The sequence below is a fragment of the Orycteropus afer genome, unplaced genomic scaffold (genome assembly GCF_000298275.1).
Source record: "Orycteropus afer afer isolate SDZICR_OR568_19922 unplaced genomic scaffold, OryAfe1.0 scaffold00034, whole genome shotgun sequence".
Taxonomy (NCBI): domain Eukaryota; kingdom Metazoa; phylum Chordata; class Mammalia; order Tubulidentata; family Orycteropodidae; genus Orycteropus; species Orycteropus afer.
The window spans coordinates 13928005-13945161 of NW_006921621.1; the positions used below are offsets into that span (position 1 = coordinate 13928005).

Genomic DNA, 17157 nt, shown 5'->3' on the forward strand with positions numbered 1-17157 from the left:
GGGTGTCACCTTGAGGCCCTCGCGGCGCCGCTCCGCCTCCCGCCCGCTCCCGCCGCCGCCTTTTGTCTGAGCCGTGCTGGAGCCAGTGCGCCCCCCCCCTTCCTCCCAGCGCAGCCGAGCCCCGCCCTCGGCCCCCCAAACTCCGCCTTCCCCAAGCCTACCTAATAACCACCCCCAAAGGGAAAAAGCAACAGGGGCCCCCCCACACCCTCTTCCCGCTCCCAGCCGAGCTCACTGCACCCCTCTCTCATCCTTGGAAAATGTGCGCCGCAACTCCTTCCAGGCTTTCCTCCGTGGAGGGGCGCCAACAACAACACCCCTCCCCATCCCTGGTTCCTTTTGAGTTCCTGGGGCTGAGTAGTGGGGACCGGGAATTGAGTCCTGAGACCCTAGGGAAGATCTGTGCTTCTCAGTTGGGTGATAAAGGGTTAAGGCAGGAGCCAGACCTCATTGGCCAGACCCAGCTGAACCGAGATGGAATACTGTGAAAGGGAAAGGATTGAAGCTAGATGTGAGAAAGGACTAACAGAGGGCAGAAGTGAGAACACTGAAACCGGCCTTCACTGAACTATCTTCCTTGCCTAGAAGAACAGCCTCCCAAGCAGTGAAGGGTGTACATACAGTGCCCTAGGCTGGAAGTCAGAAAGCCCAAGTTCTAATTTTCAATCCCAGCTCTGCCATTAATGTGTTGTGTGACCTTGGGCAAGTACCTTCCCTTCTCTGAGCCTTAGTTTCTTCAACTGTGTAGTGAGGGAGTTGACTGGACAATCTCTAAGGCTGACTTTGTGGGTGCAGGAGTCCCAGACCACAGGCCAGACAGAGAAATTGCGGTAGCCTACCCCTACATACCACCCAACCCACACTGCTTTTCTCTGTATCCTCTAGGATAAGCAGGAAGGAAACTGGCATTCATTCATTCCTAGATGTACCCATTCAACAGACAGATGTTATTTAGGTACCTACTCTGTGCTCTGTTCTGAAATGAAATACACAATTTCCTACTGTCATGGAATGCAAAATCTAATAAGGGGTGATGGTATGGGAACAAATTGTTATGATTAAAAAAAAAAAAAAAAAGTTGCCTTCTAATCAATTCCAGCTCACTGCCACCCCATGTGTGTCACAGTAGAGCTGTGCTCCACAGAGTTTTTAACAGCTGATTATCAAAAGTAGATTGCCAGGCCTTTCTTCCAAGTTGCCTCTGGGTGGATTCAAACCTCCAACCTTTCAGTTAGCAGATGAGTGCATTAACTGCACCACAGTTTGATAGAATGTGATAAAGGCCATGCATGATTAATCTGTGTTTACACAAGTCACTGTGGAATCCTACTTTGTGCCCTGTGTGGCATTAGAGTCTTTGACATATATGAACTCTTCTCACTATTTACTCACAGGTAACCAAAGCAGAGGGAGTAATTACACAAGGTCACCTGCTAGCACCTAACAGAACTAGACTTAGAATCCAGATCTTTCCCATTCAAAAGCCCATGGGGATAGTTGTGGGTAGGAAGTTAGCTTGAATTAATGCCTGTATAGGAGCTCTGGTGGCCTAGTGCTTAAGGCATTAGACTGCTAACCAGGAGGCTGGCGGTTCAGACCCACCAGCCACTCCTCAGAAAGAAGGTTGGGCAATCTACTTCCGTAGTGATACCGGCTCAGAACCCCAAGGAGTCGGATCTGACTAGAAGACAGTGAGTTTGGTTTTGGGAATGCCTGTATATCTGATCTTTGGGGATAGGGTGCAAGTATAGTGATGTGTCTGGAATGTTCCTGCCACTCACTTGTGGCAGAAGAGTACTGCCTTCCCTAGTAACTCCTGGTCCTGCTTCCATTTTTTTACTCTTCCTTTTCTAAGCAAGATGAAGGTGGCTCTCTGTCTGCCTGTTGCTTCAGATATATCCAGCCTCCATGACCCTCTCAAGGTCAGTAAGTCCATCCGCCTGGCCCAAACAGCAGAGGGTTGTGGTCCTGAAGAAACCAGGGTTTGTGTTTACTCCCGTGACAGAGGCATATTCCCACTTGGTGGCTCCTTCCAATATCACCCATGCTTTTAGGGAAGTCCTGCCTCAAAGCTAACTCCAACCCCTCCCGTTCTGATGTCAGCCCATTCCACCTAGTTCATTCCTCACTGTAAACAGAGAGGCAGAGATCCTGATCCTGGCCTTGCCCAACCCAGATAAGATCCTTACCCTGGCCATTTACTTATTCTAATCGTCACACACACACACACACACACACACACACACTGCCTTCTCATCCCTTTTCCACTTTAGGGGACTTGGGAAGAGGCTCAGAACAACTCCTTCTGGACAACCTCAGAGTTCCTGAGAGACAAAAGACCACCACAGCCTCCTCCATTGTACACACTACCCTTCTCTGGAGGCCCAAGGAAAACAGAAGTAGAGGGAGGGGGCTGTGAAAGGAGCCAGCTGACCAGCTGGTTACCATGGAAACCAGGCTTATTTCCCCGAAGATGAGCCTGGCTGGGGTGGGCAGAAGTGGGGAGAGGGGCCACCACGACAAAGAGAACCAGAAACACTAGCAGAGAGAGAGAGAGGAGGACTAGAGGATCCTGCCCTTGGAGGACTGGGACTGAGTAGGCCCTGACCACACCATGACCTGAGTCAAAGTCCCCAAGTCATCCTTCCAGAAAACACTGCCATGGTCCCTCTCCCAATTCCTGAAGTGTCCCAGGAGGGCTTCCTGTCAGAGTTTGGCGCCAGCGCTGGGGGCAGTGGCTGACTCAATGCTGACCTCATGTGGCCAGTAAAGAGGCTGCCACACACCTAGCTCAAAAACCAAGCCAAACTCACTGCCATTGAGAGGATTCCACCTCATAGTGACTCGACGGCACATAACAACAACAACAACAACATAGAGCAGAACTGTCCCATAGAGTTTCCAAGGCAGTATATCTTTACAGAAGTGGACTACAGAGTTTGAATCACCGACTTTTTGGCTATCAGGCAAATGCCTTAACCACTGTGCCACTAGAGCTCTTTACACCTGGCTCAGATATCCAAAAAACCCTGAAACCCCATACCAGTGAGTCACTTCTGACACACAACAGCCCTGAATGTAGGACAGAGTAGAATGGCCTCATTGTTTTTCCAAGACTGTAATCTTTACGGGAGCGGACTGTCACATCTTTCTCCTGTGGAACTGTTGGTAAGCTTGAACCTTTCTGTTAGTAGCTGAGTGCTTAACTGTACTACCAAGGCTCCTTCCTCAGACGTCAGTTACCTAATTACCTGTCCATGGCTCGGGGCAATACATCTAACTGGGCTAAAGATGCTTTTTCCTCAAATGCAACCTCTGGGCAAATGACAGAGGCAGTCACTGTACATTCCTGAGTGTTTATGTCCTTATGATACCCTCACCCATGTAGTTTCAGTCTCGATAAAAGAAAGATTTCATTGGAAAAAAAAAAATTTAAGCTTTGGATTAAGGACAAGCACACTGTGCTCTGTAGTTGCTGACTGTTTGACTTTGGACGACAAGTTAATTTGCTTCTCTGGGCTTCAGCTTCCCAACTGTAAAATGGAATGATAATATCAGATTTTGAACTCAGGCAGTCTAGGTCCAGAGTTTATTAATATATTTTGCTGAAGCAAAATATTCTTTTGAAGATGGGAGAATATGTCAGGAGAGGAGAACATCTGAAATCACACTTACCCCAAGGGGAGGGCATGCTTCCATTTCCTCGGGCTTTCCCATTGGAAATTCTCCCTCCTGGCTTCTTAGTGCTTCATGTTCAACACATCCTCTGCTCCTTTGAGGGGATGGAGAACAGTGGGCCATCTCCTTTCTGCAGCCCTCTCTGCTTTCTAGTCACCCCTCAGAAACTGGGTCCTTCTTTTCTCCCCGCCCTCCTCCCTTCCTGTTCCCAGTAGGAGTGGAACCTCCTCTGCCCCTTACCCCAAAGGGTAGGTGACTCCACTGTGTGCCCCAACTCTGTTCTTATTTCTGTCTTAGCACAACCACTCTGTGTTGTATTTGCCAGGGAGTTGTTTTGTTGTTTTTGAAATTTTATTTTGTTGCTGTTGTTGAGAATATACACAGCAAAACATAACACCAAGCCAGGGAATTTTTGAGGGCTGGGACCATGGGATCTTTTGTTTGGTCACAGTGGTTGTTGATTATTAATGTTAGTGTGATATTCATTTTTGCCTCCAGCAGAGGGAACAATGTGAGACATATAGGAAAAGCCCTATGCGTGTTTGTCAAAAGGATGAATGGATGGATGAATAAACCAAGGTTATGTGGGGGAAGGGCAGGTTAGTAGCCATCTACACTCACCCCCTTCCCCTCCCCCAATGTCAGAGGTGGGAAAAGAGATGTCCCCTTGACAGTGCCAAGGGCATTGCTGGACCTCAGGCCACTGGCACTTAGGGGAGGAGAAACAAGGAAAAGGCAAATCAGGGTACTCATCTGAGGCTCACCATGTGGCTGGGGTTCTCCTAAGGCTTCCCTGGGCCCAGGGAAAGCAGGGATGGAGAAGGAAGAAAAATGGGCTGGAGCTAGGTCCTTGTCAGGGATCTCAGCAGTGTAGCTCAGCATGTCTGGGGCCTCCCCCTGCTGGCCCCATGGTGAGGAACTAAACTTCCCTGACCACTAGGGGTAACCAGATGCTGCAACCACAGAGGCCAGTGTTTCACTCCTGTGAGGAAGAAGAAACCCCAGGGCCACTCAGATCTTTAGACACCAGCCTGCCAGAGAAACTCATTTTACAAAAACAAATCCTCATGGCCAATTCTATGTAATATGGAAGTTGACACTGGAGACCATCTATCCAGGACCCAACAGGACCCACTTTAAAGATAGTAGGTGTCCTCTTTCTTCACCCAAATTCCTGGGCACTGACAGGGAAAGAGGAAAAGGCAAGAGAAATGAGGAGGGGATCGGAAGCAATGATTCCCCATCCTTTCACTCATCTGTTCTCCCCACAAGATGCCCAGCTCATGCTTATGCTTAGTATATATTTATTTAAAAGCCAACATGGAATTAATGAATGAAATTAAGAAGGAAGAGAAAAAGAATGAATGAAGGGATGGATGGATGGGTGGATGGATGGATGACTGGACTAACGAGTGAGTCAGGAACGGGTAAACCCGGACTCGGAACCAACGCAGAGGGAGGAGTGAGGGGGATTCCGGAGGGGCGGGGCCTCTGTCCGGAAGCGCTGTCTGGGGCGGGACCGGGGGCGGGGCCGCCCGGCGCGCGGTCACCCCGTAGGCTGAGGGGCGGGGCGAGAGGACCAGACTGGGCTTCACCGCTGCGGTGCTCAGTAGCCGCTGCGGTTGGCCCACTTTAGCGCTGACCCTCGTCTGCACTTCTGGTCAACCCCTCGGACACCCGCATCCTAGGAAGGAGGCCTGTCTGGGCCGAGCACTGGCTTTGCGTGGCGGCCTCACAACCCGGAAAGGCAGCGCAGCGGAGCCGGGAGCCAGATCCTGCTCGAACCCAACCCCCGCGGGCTGGCGCCGCGGGCATGTCGGAGGCGCGGAAAGGGCCGGACGAGGCGGATGAGAGCCGGTACGACTCGGGTATCGAGTCTCTGCGCTCTCTGCGCTCCCTGCCCGAGCCCACCCCGACCCCCGCTTCCGGGCCCTCCGACGGCGGCGGCCCCCAGCCCTGGACCCACCCCCAGGGAAGCGCCCAGGAGCCACAGGAGAAGGAGGACGCGGATGGGGAGCGGGCTGACTCCACCTATGGCTCCTCTTCGCTCACTGGACCCCTGCCCTTGCTGGGGAGCTCCGAGGCCGAAGACCCTGCCCCAGGCTCGCCGCTTCTCTCCGCGGGGACACTGAGCCCTCAGCAGCTGGAAGCACTCACGTACATATCTGAAGAAGGAGACACGTGAGTTTGGGGGCAAGGCTGAGACAGGACCCCTTCCTCCCAGTTCTAATTCTGAGCCTCCCCTGAAGCCGCAACAGGCTGGACTCCCCATTACGAAGATCCTTCAAGGCACCCGCCCGTGAAGGGGCAGTCCCCACTCTCTTCGAAACGCCAAACTTAACTCCAAACTCTCAGCCAACTTTTGAGCTCTAACCAGGCCATAGGACTTGGCATCCTCTCTCTGCCCTCCCTTTTGGAGGTAGGCAGAGCTGGCAGGGCCCTCTCCAGATGCCTCGAGCCCCAGCCAGCATCTTGGAAACCTACCAATAACACACTCCTAGGAAGAGAAAATTCCCCTGACCAGTCCAGTTCCCCACACACACACTTGGGGGAAGGGGCATCCTTGTTTACTCAATATCTGGGATTCCCAGCTTCTGACCTCAGAATGCCCTGTCTCAAGGAACCAGAGTTTCCAGTTACAGGTTGTCAGTGGGTCTGGGAAGCAAAGTAGGGGGTGCCGGGGTACAGAGCTAGGGCTGGCCCTGAGCAGGAGTAGGTGAGCCAGGGCCGAAGCACCCTTGCCCCAGCAGGCAGACAGGCGGCTGGCTGCCCTAGCCTACTTCCTCCTCTGCAGAGAAAGAGGAAGTGGGGGCTGGAATTGGCCTCCCCCATACCGGCCCCCTCCTGAGTCCCCCAGACCCTCTCACTATCCTGCCTGACCCTCTGACCCTCTCACTTTACTTTAACAACTCCCCATCCCTGGCCTAGTTGGAGCTTGATGGGGACTGGGCCAGGGGGCAATTGAGATGAGAAGTAGAAGTGTGAGAGGAGCTGGCCAGCTGAGGACCTACCCCTCAGATAGAAGATAACACTGACAGGGGAGAGGGGGCTGAGATTTTGGATGAGAAACAGAGCAGAGAGGCTGGGGTCCCAAATCAGGGTGACTAGGATGAATAAATAAGGATGGAGGAAGCCGGGGTGGTGCCAAGTGCAAAGGTCCTAATTCTGCATGGCTTTGGGCAGAGTTGGTGGGTGCAAAAGGAGTGACTCCAGGCCTTTTTGCACTCTGCCTGGATCACTAGCCTTCAGGCCCAGAACCTGAAAATATCGGGGGCGGGGTGGTGGTGGTGGTGGTGGTGTGTCCATGTAGGATATGTTAGGCTGACCTTTGATCCAGGAGGTGGGAACATCTGACCTTGGCTCCCTTTCTTAGTCTTTCAGGCCCACCATTACCATCTCTATAAAAGACAGGTGTACTAGTCCAGATTGGGAAGGGTTGTCAGGACTCCCCAGGGGTTCGCCAGAGAGAAAGAGGGCACTTTCCTCCCGCTGAGGTGTCTGGGCTGTGAGAGGTATGGAAGTGGGAAGAGGAAGTGGGAGGAGGGGAGAGAGGGAGAGGGAGGTGGCTGCAGGAATGTGACCCAGAGAGCAGGCCCTAGCCGAGGGGATTTCCAGAGCAGTTCCTCCACTCACTCCCAGGCTTCTCCTGCTGCCTGCCCGCCCACCCGCCCGCCTCTAAAGCTAGCCCCCTCTTGCCTGAGCAACCCCCTGCCCAGCCCAGACTCAAGCCCCTCACTCATTCCCCAAGGCAGCTGTCCTGGCAAAGACCCTGCTGCTCTAGCTTTCATTTTCCCCACCTGAGTAGGGAAACCCCAGGACACAGGAACTTCCTCTCCCAGCTGCCCCCCTCACCCCTAGTATAAAGCTCTTGCCCTTCAACAAACACAGTTTCTTTACTGCACAGACCTCCCTTCGGAGGTGCACACAGGAGTTGAGGGCCTTGGCTCAGGACCATATGGTCTGTGCTGTCAGGAGAGGCCCCTTTTGATTCCCTATGAAGGGCAGTAGAACAGGATGCTGCACTGTCTCCTCGAGCCTCTTCCAAGAGCTGTTTTCTCTCCCATGGAATGTGTAACACTGACCCCACACACCACCCCCTCTGTCCTCCCTGTTGGGGTGGGAGGTGGGGAGCACAGCCCTGGAAACCCCCTCTGGGCTCCTCTGGCAGCTTTCAGTTTGGCTTTGAGCTGCAGCTGGCTCTGTGGGGCCCTGGGGACAGAGGGGTGTGGGATGTGGGCAGGCTATGGACAGGAAAGCCCTTGTACTGTCAGCACCCTGCCCACGTTCCCACCCAGCCAAGACCCTCCTGCAGTCCAGAGATGGGAACTTGAAGCTCCCACCTCCAGGATTCTGGCTTCTCACATCAACCCTCACTTCCTGGCCCAAACTCTCACTTTCTGTGCCTACCCAATGGGTGGCTGTTAATGATTTATGTGCTCCTTCTAACCCCAGCATCTTAGCCAGATCTCTCTAGCCTGGGTCCTGACCTCAAGCGCTTCCCCTGCCCCTACCCCAGGCTGGTGCACCTGGCAGTGATTCACGAGGCCCCGGCTGTGCTGCTCTGTTGCCTGGCTTTGCTGCCTCAGGAGGTGCTGGACATTCAGAACAACTTGTACCAGGTAGGTAAAGAGGGTGGACTGTGCCCAGATACCCATACCTACTCTGGCAGCCAACCCCAGCAACCATACAAGATTCTTCAGGCTACTCATCCAAGAAACCGTATACCAGACACTGAACTAGAAGCTGAGGATCCAGAGATGAGTAAGACAGTCTTTGCCCATGAGGTGCTCACAGCCTGGAGTAGGGGACTCATGTCAATACCTAATTATACAAAATGGCCACAAGAATTGTGATAGAGACATACCAGCTGCTGTGGAATTCAATGTCTGTATCGTGCAGTCAAGGAAGGCTTAGTCCAACAGGTCATACCTGAATGGGGCTTTGAAGGAGGAGTTTGCTGTCTGTCTTTCTTCCCCACAAGCCCTTCTCTGCAGCCTGGCCCTGGAAATTGTAGAAGTCTCTCCAGAGGGTAAGGGGCTAGACCTGCCCCTATGTGCCTTTTCTGCAGGGGCTAAGTGGGACTACTTGCAGGAAGAGCAGGGAGCCATTTCCCTAACCCTGCTGCCAGAACTGGAGTCCCAAGAGTTTGGGGAGTGACAGAAGGAGGAAGGGCTTGGTAGTGTTTTCTTAGGAGACCAGGGCCTTGGCCATTATAAACTGCCACCAAGGTACTGGTAGATGGGAGTTCCTTTGCCCACCTTAGCATGTTCCTAGAGACAAGAGCATTCCATAGTGGCCCAATGACTCTCTACTTGTGCCCACAGACAGCACTCCACCTGGCTGTACATCTGGACCAGCCAGGTGCAGTTCAGGCTTTGGTGTTGAAGGGGGCCAGCAGGGTACTACAGGACCTGCATGGTGACACAGCCCTGCACATGGCCTGCCAGCGCCAGCACCTGGCCTGTGCCCGCTGCCTATTGGAGGGACGGCCGGAGCCAGGCAGAGGACCAGCTCACCCCCTGGACCTCCAGCTGCAAAACTGGCAAGGTACAGGCAGTGTGGGGGCCCTGTGGGGTAAGAAGGGGGCAGAAGACAGGGACCCCATTCTTAGGGAAGGGAAGGCCACAGCTTGTTCTTTGACATACCTCCAGCTCTAAGCACATAGCTACTCAGTACACTTTTGCTGAATGAATGAATGAAAGAAGGAAGGAAGGAATTTGATTTAGAATTTACTGAGTACCTGCTGTCTGCTAAGCAGAGAGTTAAACCTGCCCTCAAGATATTCCATTATATAGAGATTAAATGAACTAATTTATTCATTCAACAGAAATGTACTGAGAGCCTTCTATGTGCTAGACATGATTTAGGCTTACATCTGTCAACAAAACAGAGAGACATTGAGACAGACTATTAACATAATAAGTAAATTGTTTAATGTGTTAAAATATAGTAAGAGATATGGCAAAAGTAGAGCTAAGTAAGGGGAGTAGGGATGGTGGGAGTTTGGGGGTGGGAGGCTTGATGTGATTTTTAAATAGGATGGTTATGGAGGGCCTCCTGGAGCAGAGGCATTTAAACAAAGACTTTGCAGGAGATGAGGGGCAGAAATGTGAACCTGATTCTCTACGACTAAGCAGAGTGGGATCTGGGCCAGCAGAGCACATGGGAGGAAGTGGCAGCTAGAAAGAACCTGGGGGTGTAAGGATCCCAGAGAGCTTCTCAGAGAAGGTGACTTTGGGACTGGGCTTGAAGGCAGTGTGTGTATATATGCATGTGTGGGGAGGGAGTCTCTTAGCAACCTGACCCTTGAACCGTGAAAGTTTCAATAACATGACTCTAAAAAGGTGGAAACTTTTGAGTTCCTTTCCCCTCAGACTTTTGAGGGGGTTTTTGGGTTTGCGTTTTAATAGTCCTGTGATCAAAGGCATTGAGTGGGCAGTAGGTCCCTCAGGTCTGAGGGGTAAGGAGGTCCCTGAAGAGAAGGGAGGGAGGGAGTTGGTGGATGCAGATCAGCAGCTACCGCCCTCACCCCCTTCCAGGTCTGGCATGTCTCCACATTGCCACCCTACAGAGGAACCGGCCATTGATGGAACTGCTGCTTCAGAATGGAGCTGACATTGATGTACAGGTAAGGGAGCCAGTCAGGGCACTGCCTGCCCCAGGGTTCACCTCCCCCCAGGTCCCTTGGACAGAGGACAGAAGTGATGGTCACCTCCTCATCCATAGCTCAGGCTCAGCACATGGCTTTTTGGGGGCCTTGGCTAACATCCATATTCCCTTCTAGGAGGGCACCAGTGGGAAGACTGCACTGCACCTGGCTGTGGAAACCCAAGAACGGAGCCTGGTGCAGTTTCTGCTCCAGGCCGGTGCCCGAGTGGATGCCCGCATGCTCAATGGATGCACCCCCCTGCACCTCGCAGCTGGCCGGGGCCTCAGCAGCATCTCGTACACCTTGTGTGAGGCAGGAGCGGACTCCCTACTTCGGAATGTGGAGGATGAGACACCCCAAGACCTGGCTGAGGATGTAAGGGGATACACACTCTACTCTGCTCTCCAGCACCTCCCTCTTCCAGAGCAGGGACAGGCACTGGAATCAGCTGAGGGCCAGACTGGAAGTTAGGAATCCCTGAATTAGATCCAGGACTCGGCCACTAACCTACTGTGGAAGCTCAGGCAAGCCTCTGTGCCTCTCTGAGCCTGTTTCCTTGGTTGGGGGGCAGTGTGCAAACTGGGACTCCTACAAGGGCCTTGCTGCTAAAATGAATCAGTAAAGCAGGCCTAAGACAACAGAGAGTGGTGGGACCTGTGGGAAACAGAGTCCATGTGCCCCAGGGCCCTTGTACTCAGTGTCAACAGATGGGTATAGAGTAGGAATATTCTGTGTGTTACCAGGTCTTTCAGTTTTTTAAGAGAACCCAAATTTTCTGTGCAATCTGTCCCATTTTTAAGTGCTCAATATGAAAAACATTTTGTGTGCACCCTCTCCTAGTGCCTAAGGCACTTGACTGCTAACCAGAAGGCTGGTGGTTCAAACCCACCAGCCACTCCTCAGAAGGAAGATTGGGCGATCTACTTCTGTAGAAACCCAAGGAGGGGTCACTATGGGTCAGATCTGACTTCACAGCAACGAGTTAGGTTTGGTTTTCTCCCACTGAACAAAATACCAGATGTGGGCTAGACCTTCCCTAAGGTCACTCCTAGTATCAATATTCTGGCATTATCTTAGAGAATAAGGGCTTGTCTTAGACCTGAGGGTTCTGTCTAGCCCAGAGGGGCCACTATCTTTGGGAGTATGAAACCTTGTTCCCTGATGTCCTTTAACTGTCATTAGGTGGAGAGGGTGTGGCCCAACAGCTTTCCCCAGCTCCCCTCTCTGACCTCTGCCTTTGTTTTCATGACCCCTGATCCTGCTTCTCTCCATTCTTTCTCAGCCCTTTGCTCTTTTGCCCTTCGATGACCTGAAGATCTCAGGGAAGCCACTGCTGTGTGCTGACTGAAGCCGGGCAGGGTCTGGGGCCCTGGCACGACTCCTCTTCCCATCTAGAAGCTGGAGCCGCAGCTACTGCAATTGGGCCCAGGCATTATGCCATTCTGGTGGCCCTGGGGACTGCTGGGACCAAGCCTTTGTCCGCAGTCTGTGGCCAGCACACTCCTGAGCTAAGAGGAGGGATTGAAAGGTAGAGAGAGCCAGTCTGGAAAGAAGAGCCTCCCCAGTGATTGGAGATTCTCAGAACACAGCCCCTCTGCTGCCAGCCTCAGATATCCTGGGTGAAGCCAGTTTGCCCCTCTTGAAGATGTCAGAGGCTCCTGTTTCTACCCACGTTGGGTCAGCCTGAAACTGCCAACCAGTGTGGAAAACATAGACTCTCCGGAGTGAGGAGAGGCTGATAGATGAGCAAGCAGGACCCAGAGGGGTTCCTGTCCTACTGCTGGTGAGAACTATAAAAGACTGCTGTGTAAAGAGTTCATGCAGAAGGCCCTGCGTAAAATGAGCTTTTGAGGGGGGAGGGAAAGTTTCAGTAACATGACACTAAAATGGCAGAGACTTTTAAAAAGCTTTTCCCCTCTTGAGTTGTTTTACGTGCATGCATATTGCTCTATGTGTGTGGGGGGGGGGGGGGTGGGGGGGTGTGTGTTAGGGATTTTTAAATAGGCCTGTCCTATGACTTGTGGTAGCATAGTGCCTGAGGCACTTGACTGCTAACCAGATAGCTGGCGGTTCAAACCCACCAGAAGGTTGGGCAATCTACTTATCTACTTCCGTAGTGATAGCCTCGGAAACCCAAGGAGGGGTCGCTATGAGTCAACCCAAGGAGGGGTCGCTATGAGTCGGGGTGGACTCATGGCACATAACAACAACAACAACAACAATGACTTGTGGAGGAGCTCTGGTAGCATAGTGCCTAAGGCACTTGACTGCTAACCAGAAGCTGGCGGTTCAAACCCACCAGCCACTCCTCGGAAGGAAGATGGGGCAATCTACTTATCTACTTCCGTAGTGATACTGCCTCCAAACCCAAGGAAGGGGTCGCTATGAGTCTGCATCTGACTTGATGGCACATAACAACAACAACAACAACATGACTTTGTGGTAGAGGCAGAGGTAGAGAAATTGTCCCCTGGGCAGGGTAGGGCTTCATGGGGTGGGGGTGGGATAGAATGAGTAATAGTCCTCAGGTCATTCTTTCTTCCGTCTCAAAATACCTGTCCTTTTTATGGAAATACAGGTGGATAGAGGGAAAGAAGGAGGGATGGGAAGACACAGGCTCTGTAAGCCTCACTACTGTCCTGGTGGCTACCATCTGGAGGAGCCTGGAGAGATAGGCTAGTTAGGAAACCTTGGGCAACAAGGGCGCTGTGGCTTTTAAAAATTTTTTCCCTTCTTCCATACCTGTTTGAGGATCCTGCTAGGTCAGGCCTATGCTTGGATGAAGAACGTGGAGGAATAAACCAACAAGGTGTGTGTCCCTTAGGAGCTTAAAAGTCTAGTGAGTGAGACAGTCATTAAAATCAGAAACTTCCAAGTAATTATGTGATAAGTGCTGTGAAGGGAAGAAACAGTGGGAATGAAAATAATGAAATGGGTGGAGAGCTGTACTTTGCATGGTCAGGGAACTCCTCATTTCAACTCTGACATAAAGATGAGTTAAGGGATGAGGGAGACAGCATTAAGGAGATGGCCTCTGGTGAATTAGAGGAACTGAGAGCAGGCCAGTGGGGCTCTACAAGGGGTAGGTGAGTGGGCGACGAGGACAGGGCCAAGTCATGCAAAGCCTTGAAGGTCATGGGGAGTGGCGGACAGAATTGCTGACCCAGACAGAGAAGCGGGCATTTTCATCCTGCCAGAAAGCTAGAAAAAGAACACAAAGGGAGGTGCTTAGAACGTAGAATCGCAATGCCCCCGTCCATAAAATGACAATGGTCACGTCTATCTTGGGATGATTGTGAGGGCTAACGACAATCACGAACCAGAGGGGAGACATCGGGCTAATGCCCTTCAGGTGCAGGGGCTCCCCGCTTTCCACTCCTAGGAAAAGCCCAGCTCCCTAGAACCAAGCCGTGTTTCCCTCCGGGCCGCGCGGGGGCGCTGTGGCCCGGCGGTGGCCGGGGGCGCTGCGTGGTCGCGGCAGGGGGCGGAGGGGCGGCAGCGGGTAGGGAGGCGGGAAGAGCGCGGCACTTCCGCTAGCGGCTCGCTCACAGGCTGCTCGGGTTAGGCGGTGGAGGGAGTGTGCGGCCCGGGGACTGTATTCCCCGGTCCACCTCTGCCCCACACGGCCGAACCATGGACACCAGGTGGGGGGCTAGGAGAGCGATGATGCCTACGTGACCGAGCCCCCGTGAGCGAGGGGCCGGGTGGGGTCTCTACTGCTGGGCGGAGGGTCCACATAACGCTTTCCCGAGCTGACGAGGTTGGAGGCCAGGCATGGTCATGTGCTCCTTGCGGGACTTCAGGAGTGTCGGGCTGAAGGGAACGCTGGCACTCCGGGAACGTGCGGGGGGTGGGGGTGGGGGTGGGAGGAGAGTGCGCCGCCGGCGGACTGAGCAGCACAGCCTGAACAGAGGAGACCTGTGTGGCCCGAGGGGCGGGTCCGCCCTTGGGGCGGGGGAGGGGGCCCTGGCCCCAGAGAGAGAGAGAAGCTCTTTGTGCGGCTGGGCTGCGGTGGAAGGAGGCAGGGAGGAGACTCCGGGCCCTTCTCCAGTGTGACCCCCCTCTGGAGGGCCAAGTGGAAGAGGAACTGCACCCTAAACATCGTGTCCGCTGCCTCTACAGGTGGTGGGTAGTGGTGGTTCTGGCCACGCTCCCCTCCCTAGGGGCAGGCGGGGAGGCTCCTGAAGCCCCATCGGAGTCGTGGACCCAGCTATGGTTCTTCCGCTTTTTGGTGAATGCTGCTGGTTATGCCAGCTTTATGGTGCCTGGCTACCTCCTGGTGCAGTACTTTAGACGGAAGAACTACCTGGAGACAGGTGTGTGGGGAAAGGGTGGGGAAGTGTGCTGGGTCCGGAATTCGGGCGCTGGCCAGCAGTCCAGACGGATATGGCTGGGGAGGAGGAGAAAGGAAGGGATGGGCTAGGCCAGGGAGGCCAGCAGGTAGTACAGCAGGGCAGGGTAGCAGCTCTGAGAAGGATTAGGTGCTGTGGGAAAGACTGGGACATGACTTTTTGTGCCTTCTTCAGGTAGAGGCCTCTGCTTCCCCCTGGTGAAAGCCTGTGTGTTTGGCAATGAGCCCAAGGCCTCCGATGAGCCCCCCCTGGCTGCACGGACAGAGTCCTCAGAGACCACCCCCACTTGGCAGGCTCTGAAGCTGTTTTTCTGTGCTGCAGGCCTCCAGGTAGGTGGTGGTGGTAGTGATGTGGCATCGAGTTGGACCCCACTCATAGTGACCCCTTGGGTTTCTGAGGCGGTATCACTACAGAAGTAGATTGCCCAACCTTCCTTCTGAGGAGTGGCTGGTGGGTTTGAACTGCCAGACTTCTGGTTGTGAAGTGCCTTAGGCACTATGCTACCAGAGCAGGTAGACAGGCAGGCTGTTTTTCTTTCTGGGCTGGGCCCAAAGTTTTGACCATGCCAATCCTGTTGTTCCAGGTTTGCTGGTTGATGTGTTGTGTATCCCCTTTCTCCTCTCTGGGACACACTGCACCACCATCTTTTTGGAGGTGTTTAGAGGAAACCTGTCTTTTCTTTCCTCCTCCTTCCTCTCTCCAGCACTGAATTAAAAGTAAGAGGGACCTTCCCCTCTTTTCTGTGATTTCTACTGTGGCATTATTACACTTCTCCATCAATGTGTCTTATTGTAACCCCACTGATAAAACTTTGAGAGGGGCACCCAGCCATTCCCTAGTACTGCATGTGAGAGAGGTGCTAGGATGCCAACTGCATGGCGTTTTGGAGTGAGTAGTAGTCCCACCTTGCAAATCATGGTGAACTAAGAGCTATTGAACCCTCTTTGAGAAGTCTTACCTCCCTGAACTGGTTAAGAATAGGAAAATGCTTTGGATGAAGTTGGTTTCAACATACATACACTGTAAGGACAGAGAAGGTCTGGGTAGTGTTAAAAGCATTTGTAACATTTGATTCCCTATAGGATGAATCCTGGTTTACACAGTCCAGACTTGTGAGGAAAGAGGAAAACTTCAGTTACTGCAGAGGAACCAAAATGTGCTGTCCTTTAAAATCGTTTAGGCATCATCCTGAGGAAGAAGTTGAGATCTATTTTTGCCTACTTCTTCCTTTGTTGGCTTCCTTTGTTTCTCCCTTGCCCCTGCCAGGTGTCCTATCTGACCTGGGGTGTGCTGCAAGAAAGAGTGATGACCCGCAGCTATGGGGCCACAGCCACGACACCAGGTGAGCGCTTCACGGACTCGCAGTTCCTGGTGCTGATGAACCGTGTGTTGGCATTGATGGTGGCCGGCCTCTACTGTGTACTCTGCAAGCAACCTCGACACGGGGCACCAATGTACCGGTACTCCTTTGCCAGCCTGTCAAATGTGCTTAGCAGCTGGTGCCAGTATGAAGCTCTCAAGTTTGTCAGCTTCCCCACTCAGGTACTGGCCAAAGCCTCCAAGGTGATCCCTGTCATGCTGATGGGAAAGCTGGTGTCTCGGCGCAGCTACGAACACTGGGAATACCTGACAGCTGGCCTCATCTCCATTGGAGTTAGCATGTTCCTGCTGTCCAGTGGACCAGAGCCCCGTAGCTCCCCAGCCACCACACTGTCAGGCCTTATCCTACTAGCAGGCTACGTTGCTTTTGACAGCTTCACCTCAAACTGGCAGGATGCCCTGTTTGCTTACAAAATGTCATCAGTGCAGATGATGTTTGGGGTCAACTTCTTCTCTTGCCTCTTCACAGTGGGCTCACTGCTGGAGCAGGGAGCCCTCCTGGAGGGGACCCGCTTCATGGGACGACACAGTGAGTTTGCAGCCCATGCCCTGCTGCTCTCAGTCTGCTCAGCCTGTGGCCAGCTCTTCATCTTCTACACCATCGGGCAGTTTGGGGCTGCTGTCTTCACCATTATCATGACCCTCCGCCAGGCTTTTGCCATCCTCCTCTCCTGCCTCCTCTATGGCCACACTGTCACTGTTGTGGGAGGGTTGGGTGTGGCAGTGGTCTTTGCTGCCCTCCTTCTTCGAGTCTATGCCCGGGGTCGCCTAAAGCAACGCGGAAAGAAGGCTGTGCCCATTGAGTCCCCTGTGCAAAAGGTTTGATGGGGTGGAGGGATCAGAAGGGTGACGTGAAATAGGACCCACATGGGTTTTCCACTCCTATGTAACTTCTCAGAGGTGGCTGGCTCAAGGGCAAAATGCCTGTTTTTTCTAGTTACCACATCCAGCTTTGTGCAGCTGGGGGTGAAAAGCCCAGGAAGCAGCCTTCTCCTTTGCCTTAAGTCATCCATCCTCTGGCAGGCAAGTTTCTCCTCAGCCCTGGGATAGAGGTGACCAGATGACTATCTGTGGATGGGAGAGGCCAAGAAAGCAGAG

At 53.1% G+C, this 17157-nt stretch overlaps 3 protein-coding genes across 3 annotated transcripts in view; 2 read left to right on the forward strand and 1 right to left on the reverse strand.

The window, feature by feature from the left end:
• The window catches only part of TMEM151B (transmembrane protein 151B), a 10775-nt gene extending 5282 nt beyond the window's left edge, over nucleotides 1–5493 (reverse strand). Inside the window, exons 1-2 of the mRNA XM_042780331.1 lie at nucleotides 5322–5493; nucleotides 10–161 (exon numbers count right to left, since the gene is read on the reverse strand). Coding sequence (XP_042636265.1) covers nucleotides 10–161; nucleotides 5322–5493 — 324 coding nt within the window. The remainder of the gene's footprint in view (nucleotides 1–9; nucleotides 162–5321) is intronic.
• On the forward strand, nucleotides 5420–11675 carry NFKBIE (NFKB inhibitor epsilon). The gene is made up of 6 exons (XM_007936184.1): nucleotides 5420–5859; nucleotides 8195–8297; nucleotides 9003–9225; nucleotides 10218–10306; nucleotides 10463–10702; nucleotides 11610–11675. The coding sequence occupies exons 1-6, from the start codon at nucleotides 5492–5494 to the stop codon at nucleotides 11673–11675; spliced, it is 1089 nt and encodes a 362-aa protein (XP_007934375.1). The 5' UTR covers nucleotides 5420–5491.
• Nucleotides 11676–14456: 2781 nt separating this feature from the next.
• Nucleotides 14457–16884, forward strand: SLC35B2 (solute carrier family 35 member B2). The gene is made up of 3 exons (XM_007936185.2): nucleotides 14457–14643; nucleotides 14854–15008; nucleotides 15946–16884. The coding sequence occupies exons 1-3, from the start codon at nucleotides 14586–14588 to the stop codon at nucleotides 16882–16884; spliced, it is 1152 nt and encodes a 383-aa protein (XP_007934376.2). The 5' UTR covers nucleotides 14457–14585.
• The last annotated feature ends 273 nt before the right edge of the window (nucleotides 16885–17157 follow it).

Bases quoted from the DNA above. Each gene is read 5' to 3' on its own strand.
- NFKBIE (XM_007936184.1), top strand. From the start codon at position 5,492: ATGTCGGAGGCGCGGAAAGGGCCGGACGAGGCGGATGAGAGCCGGTAC. The intron at 5,860-8,194 runs GTGAGTTTGGGG...CCCCTACCCCAG, and splicing joins ATATCTGAAGAAGGAGACAC to GCTGGTGCACCTGGCAGTGA. The intron at 10,307-10,462 runs GTAAGGGAGCCA...ATTCCCTTCTAG, and splicing joins GAGCTGACATTGATGTACAG to GAGGGCACCAGTGGGAAGAC.
- SLC35B2 (XM_007936185.2), top strand. From the start codon at position 14,586: ATGGTGCCTGGCTACCTCCTGGTGCAGTACTTTAGACGGAAGAACTAC. The intron at 14,644-14,853 runs GTGTGTGGGGAA...TGCCTTCTTCAG, and splicing joins GAAGAACTACCTGGAGACAG to GTAGAGGCCTCTGCTTCCCC. The intron at 15,009-15,945 runs GTAGGTGGTGGT...TGCCCCTGCCAG, and splicing joins TCTGTGCTGCAGGCCTCCAG to GTGTCCTATCTGACCTGGGG.